At 46.9% G+C, this 7,175-nt stretch overlaps 1 protein-coding gene across 1 annotated transcript; it reads left to right on the top strand.

Annotated features, from left to right (window-relative positions):
- Positions 1 to 2,291: 2,291 nt before the first annotated feature.
- LOC124658180 (phenylalanine ammonia-lyase-like) lies at positions 2,292 to 5,978 on the top strand. The gene is made up of 2 exons (XM_047196593.1): positions 2,292 to 2,656; positions 4,274 to 5,978. Exons 1-2 carry the CDS (start codon positions 2,292 to 2,294, stop codon positions 5,976 to 5,978), a joined length of 2,070 nt encoding a protein of 689 aa, XP_047052549.1.
- Positions 5,979 to 7,175: the final 1,197 nt, after the last annotated feature.

Genomic DNA, 7,175 nt, shown 5'->3' with positions numbered 1-7,175 from the left:
ATCTCATACTTATGCATTATTGCATCCTTGGCAATCTTTTAAACATCGTCCTTACCGGACGATGATGCTATTTCAGAATTTGGAGTTATTGCGTATCGAAGACCTTGTCCGCATAATCTTGCAGTCAAGAAAGGCAAGTTCATCACTTGCTCATGTCATTTGAGTATTTCTATCAAATTACTTGCAAAGTATTATGGTTATCACTATTGCATAAAAATCAAAACCACTACTTTCATAACTATGAATATGACTATGTGGTGGGCAATGGAACCATGGATTGTGTTGATATGGTGGAGGTTCCATTGCACGGGCTTATATCCATCTAGGATTAAACAACAAATGTCGCCAGTGATTCTTGTGCCGTAATACCCGTGTTAACCATAAGATCCGGAGTGGGACGGAGTAGTCAAAAGTGTTTCCACCTCTCGTTCATCAACGGATGCGCTTTACCGTAGACACTTGTATCCGTCGGCGGCAAGCGGTTGGCTGGGGAAGCCTTAAGTCCCCACGACATAGTCCGTAGACACTTGTCGCTCGAAGTGCAAGCGGTTGGCTGGGGAAGCCTTAAGTCCCCACGGTATTGCGGTCTATGATGGGTTGCAGCTACCGGCGTAGGAGTGTATTGTAGAGCCCAGCACTATCGTCGTGGTCGGGGTCCACCTTGAAATCTACAGGAATAATGGGACCGGCGTGGACCCAGGGTCGGGGCATGCAACAACGGGTGGGTGTTCGAGGTAGCGGAGGAACATGATTGGCTAGACCTTATACCGGGCCTCACACCATAGGAAGTGTGGACGGGTTGCGCGCCGGTTGGCACCAAGGTTAAGATCTCTTATGGGTAAAGCAACACACCTCTCGCAGAGTGTAAAGAACCGTGACTCGTCACTCCCTGTTCCGGGATATGGAACTGCGAACGCGGCCGGAAAGGAGCTCCATGAAGTTCTAGTAAACCGGTGAAGGCCGACGGACATAGTTCTTCCGAATAAAAGCAACCTTTTGAAGAAATGGTTATGAAAACTTGCATTGGTATTAGACTTTCCGGTCTAATGTCTGTAGCTAGTGCATTAAACACCTCTTTCCTATAATGAACTTGTTGAGTACGCTCGTACTCATCCCACTCTTAAATCCCCTGCTTAGATATGGAGGCATCGAAGGAGGATCTACAAGTGCAACTCGAAGACCGAGGAGTCAACAACTACTTCACGAGACAGTACCTCGTCGGAGGAGTCAGATACCACATCCAACAAGAAGAAAACCTAGTTTAGCCATAGAAGGGAACTAGCTTCCTAAACCTAGCTCCTATTTAGCTAGAGTCTATTCTTAGCCTCTGTAGTTAGTGAAATACTCTACAAATAGAGTTCGTGATAAGACTAGACTACGAGTCGTTCTTCTGGAGTTTATTTGCAGTTTCACCTCATTGTAAAGTAGGAGGCTGTGATGATCTTATGTAACAGAGTCGATGTTGTAATTCTATAGACGTGCCTTGGACCCGCATATGTTTCTGTTGTACCACTCTGAGCGATATAATACCCGTGGAACTGTGTTTCATTGGTGTTATATCAGACTTGCATACTACACCATGCAGTGGTATGCCGGGTCACCACAGTCGAGAGCTGTTGCATTGGCGACAGGGACCAATCGAGAGACTTCGTTGCGTCATACAAGTTATCATCCACTTCATCGTCGTGTTATCTCCGCTGTGTTCATTCCGTGATCATCATCACCACCGTTGCTTACTGAGAAGATCGGGCAACCCTTATCACTTTGTCATTTAACCATAACAAAAAGTTGGCGCTCTTGATGCCTTGGCATGATCGACTTGGACAATTCACCCCGTACATGAACCGTACTCAACCGGGCTAACCATTTCCTCAACACATTAATCCTCCGAGACAACAGGCCTCCTCTGCGGCGTAGAATTGTTCGTTATCTGCTCTAAATTTGTTCTGTAGTCGATGTTACGAGGCATGCGTTCCATATAAGTTTGTGTCAGGAATTTTGACAGGTTGCTCCCACTTGTCATCTACTGTTCTCTGGATAAACAGAATGAGTTTCCAAATAAGGACTTGGTTTGGCGGATGATGCTATGCATACTGGCATGTACCTCTGGACGATTTAGCAGGCAAAAACGAGAGCTACATACGCTACAATCACCCCGCGCGTCACCCATCCTACCATTATTTAAGCACCCCATAATGCCCTGTTTCCCTCCAGGAGAAGGACGTGCTCTGCTCATCGCTGCCTGCCCTCAACCAGTGAGCCATCACCGCCCTACCCCTACCAAGAAATCAATGGCGAGCAACGGGCACATCGCTGAGAAGGACCCGCTCAACTGGGGCGCTGCGGCGGCCGAGCTCACCGGCAGCCACCTCGACGAGGTCAAGCGCATGGTGGCGCTGTTCCGCGAGCCTGTCGTCAAGATCGTTGGCGCCGGCCTCAGCGTCGGCCAGGTGGCTGCCGTCGCCCGGGGCAAGGATGCTTCCGGCGTCACCGTAGAGCTCGATGAAGAGGCGCGACCCCGCGTGAAGGCATGCAGCGAGTGGATCGTGGACTCCGTGATCAACGGAGGCGACTTCTACGGGGTCACTACAGGCTTCGGCGGCACCTCCCACCGTCGCACCAAGGACGGCCACGCCCTCCAAGTTGAGCTCGTCAGGTACTAACATAAAAACTTTGTTCCTACGAGGACTGTATATCCTGTGGGTGCAGTAAGCTTGGCATAGGGAAAATGCAATATACACACATAGTAGTACCAATATGTAGTTTGCATCAATTTTTTTGTCAAAATGCAGCAGCAGTGCTTTCATTAATTAAGAGGACTAAACTGGATACAAGTGAATCTGAGTAAAATGAATATGGTGCGTAGCTAAAAGAATAACAACATAGAGCTAAAATACCAATGTGTATTCCACCTTTATCTTTCTTGTCAACTCCATGTAACCATTTCTTAAATATATTGATAATATTAGTCGAAGGTGAAATATTATAGTCAATTACACAATACACAAAACAATACAAGCAAAAGGGCAAGAAAGAAACAAGTGCTATATAGTCTGCCTATTTCACAAAAGCATCATTTCTTACAGCAGCCTTGACACAAAAAATTAGCCAAATTATACTTTTTGAATAACACTTTATGCTTCACGGATAATATGACCATTCATCATATTCACACACATAGACTAGATGGTAAAATGTGGCCGTAAGCTTCCAGGTAAAACTATCAGGACACTTATCTAGTATGGTCGTTCGTCATCTTTGTAGTATCATCGATTTGCCAAACAAAATTGATCTAAAAGTTCTAGTCTATTTCTCACCCATTTGGGTATCTTAGAAAAAGACAACAAAAACATCGGCATATTTGTTAGAATGGAACTTGTTAAAACAAGTTAATCTTCATATGAGAGTAACTTGCTCTGCCAGCAACCTAGCTTCCCAACAAGCCAGGTACGTCTCGAGTGTATTCAATTCAGCATTTCGGAGCTCATTTGTTGTGTGTACCCATTAAAGAGTTGATCATAGACAACTACGTTCCATCCAAAAGGAAAAACTCTATATGTTACATTGGTGGAATATCGTTTTGCACGTGCGATTACTGTTATCCCATTACATATGATCTCACTACACGAGTGCCTCAGCACAGAAAAAAAAATACTTCTCTGAGCCAAATTAATCGGCTTAGCTCAAGAATGTCCTATGGACCAAATAAATACTGTTGATGATTATTAATGGATTGGTGGAATTTTCGCAAAAAAAATACAGTTGCACCAATTAATTTAAAACTATAGCCGTGAATGACCAAGGATGCCAATTTACGAGTATCCGTGAGCCACCGTATGTTTGTACGATAGTACCCACATGAACAAGGTATGAGCACACTTATATACTCATTCGTTGTACATGTACCCTATTCGTTAAGTCATGGGTAAGCACATGTATAGCCTCGTACCTCCGGGAATACTCTTGTACCGCGGGCCGGTGCACCCTACATGTTTATTATCAATTTGTCATGTGACACGTCTACTTTTGTTGACTTATGAGTTAGAGTATGAGATTGGGATTTCTTGTGTACTATTTTATCTACCCGTTGGATATCCAATGGGTACAGATATCCATCTGGTATGGGTAAAATTTAGTACTGCTGGGTACATGTACCAGTAGAATTTTATACCCGTTGAATATACACTATGGCTATGGTATTGCTGCTCGCCGCTCTACCCTAACCATACCCTACCATTGTCATCCTTAGAACTAACCTTGTTCTTCCACACAGGCATCTGATTGCTGGCATATTCGGCATCGGCAGCGAGCACGAGCTTCCATCGGAGGTAACACGTGCGTCCATGCTCGTGCGCATCAACACACTACTCCAAGGCTATTCTGGTATACGTTTCGAGATTTTGGAGGCCCTCACCAAGCTCATCAACAAGGGAGTAAACCCGAGGATCCCCCTCCGGGGTAGCATCACCGCGTGTGGCGATGTGGTCCCCCTTGCTTATATCGCCGGTGTCCTCACCGGACGCCCCAACGCTCAGGCTATTACCGTTGATGGCAGGAAGGTGGATGCTTCGGAGGCATTCGAGATCGCTGGGATAGATGGGGGATTCTTTAAGCTGAACCCCAAGGAGGGGCTCGCAATTGCCAATGGCACGGCCGTGGGATCCGCCCTTGCAGCCATGGTGTTGTACGACTGCAATGTCCTCGCCGTCCTATCTGAGATTTTGTCCGCGGTGTTCTGTGAGGTTATGTACGGCAAGCCGGAGTACGCCGACCACCTGATCCACAAACTGAAGCATCACCCAGGCTCGATCGAGGCCGCTGCTATCATGGAGCACATCCTAGCTGGCAGCCTCTTCATGATCCATGCAAAGAAGGTGAACAATTTGGACCCGCTCCTCAAGCCTAAGCAGGACAGGTACGCGTTGAGGACAGCGCCGCAGTGGCTCGGCCCGCAGATCGAGGTCATTCGGGCAGCTACAAAGTCCATTGAGCGCGAGGTGAACTCCGTTAATGATAACCCTGTCATTGACCTCCAGCGTGGCAAGGTGCTGCATTGCGGTAATTTCCAGGGGACACCCATCGGTGTGTCCATGGACAACACCCGTCTTGCCATCGCCAACATCGGAAAGCTCATGTTCGCGCAGTTCTCAGAGCTCGTGAATGAGTTCTACAACAATGGGCTGACGTCTAACCTGGCTGGGAGCCGCAACCCGAGCTTGGACTACGGTCTCAAGGGCACCGAGATCGCCATGGCCTCGTACTGCTCTGAGCTCCAGTACCTTGCCAACCCGGTGACCACCCATGTCCAGAGCGCGGAGCAGCACAACCAGGGGGTGAACTCTCTCGGTCTTATCTCCGCCAGGAAGACCGCGGAAGCGGTGGACATGCTAAAGCTCATGTGTGCGACGTACATGGTGGCGCTTTGCCAGGCGGTCGACCTCCGCCACCTAGAGGAGAACATAAAGAGTTCTGTTGTCAAGTGTGTGGCACAGATTGCCGAGAAGGTGCTCGACGCACCCGACAGCGAGAGGAAGCTCATGGCCTCCATTGATCGTGTGGCCGTGTTCAGCTACGCCGATGACCCGTGCTGCGACCACTACCCACTAATGCAGAAGCTGCGCAGCGTGCTCCTTGAGCATGCCCTCGTTAGCAGGTGCAACGACGAAGAAGTGTTGTCAAAGATCAGCAAGTTGCAAGACGAGCTTGGGTCGGAGCTGCCACGTGAGATTGAGGCTGCGCGCACGGCCGTGGAGAAGGGCACCGCGCCGATCCCCAACCTGATCAAGGGGAGCAGGTCGTTCCCACTCTACCAGTTTGTTCGTGAGGAACTCGGTTGCGTGTTCCTGACTGGGGAGAAGCTCCTGGGGCCCGGCGAAGAGTGTGACAAGGTGTTCGTGGGGATCAGCCAGGGCAGGCACATTGACCCCATGCTCGAGTGCCTTAAGGAGTGGAACGGCGAGCCTCTGCCCATCAACTAACTACGTGTATATCCGTTCTAGCTATCTCCATAAGTGTCGTGTTTGAATAAGTGAATTGTACCATCCTTCACGCGTCGGGTACATTGGATGTATTTTGTGTTTTGGAAGTTACTAATTTTCAGTCGACGAAAATTAACATCATTCCTTCTCAGGTAAGGTCATTAAATTTCAGTTGTACCTGTATTGTAATTCATGACTAGCACAAATTACAAATCAATCTAACGAATCGAGGCATCTTTTCACTTGCAACTTATGGAGTCGATCTAGAATTAGCAAAACTGTTTTTAGCACGAGACTCTTGTGTTCTTGAGACGTGTATTTTTCTTTTAATCAGGTGTATCCTCGCTGGGCTAGTAATTAATTTTTGGAATTATATTGTGGGAAAATCAGTTCCCTTATTTTGGCGACGTCTTTTCTTACTCCCTATTAGATGTGGAGTTTGTAAAGAAATGGATTTCCGTACTGTCGCAGGTATGCATATGCTTGTGATAATATTGAACCAAAGAGTACTGCTAATCTGGTCAACTCACCGTGGTGAATCTTTTCCACTACGGGGATGGCATTAGAGATTAGAGGGTGTTGTCTGACATGGCGACATGGCATAAATGAGTGAAGTTTTTTTTTTTTTAAACAGAAACAAAGCTTTGCCTCATTCTATCCGGGAGAAGTTTTACATAGTAGCAAAGTAAGACATTACAACACCCCTATTCTCGCGGAACCAAATCGCTCACAGGCTTGGCGCCTGCGGCGACGTAAAGCTTAAATGAGTGAAGTGGAATACTGTACTAGCACAGATCGCATACCGAAGGCTCTTTTATCTGTGTTTTCCCTTGAAAAGGAAAAACGTACCCAGCTTCAACCTCTGCATCAATCGACCTACATACACATCAAACTTTATTTTATTATTACAGTTCATGGATCACAAAATGTCGCTTTGTGAATCAGTCACTTAAATACTGAAAAGATTGCCATAGGATACCAACTATTAACACACTATCCTACTAACATGTCGCCAGCCCGAACCGCTTGCATAAGTCATGTGCTGCCATTTTCAACTGCACGCAGTATTCATGTTCTTCATCTACTCCTCCGGCTAGAGAAAGGACCACGTATGGATCCAGTGCGTATCCAATAGAATAACCTGCAAGAAAGATGAATTTTTGGTTTGTCAAATACAAAATCATTTCTCGTGTTTCA

This window comes from Lolium rigidum, chromosome 5 (assembly GCF_022539505.1).
Source record: "Lolium rigidum isolate FL_2022 chromosome 5, APGP_CSIRO_Lrig_0.1, whole genome shotgun sequence".
Taxonomy (NCBI): domain Eukaryota; kingdom Viridiplantae; phylum Streptophyta; class Magnoliopsida; order Poales; family Poaceae; genus Lolium; species Lolium rigidum.
The sequence above is the reverse complement of the archived record's forward strand: the minus strand, read 5'-3'. Positions and strand labels throughout refer to the sequence as shown.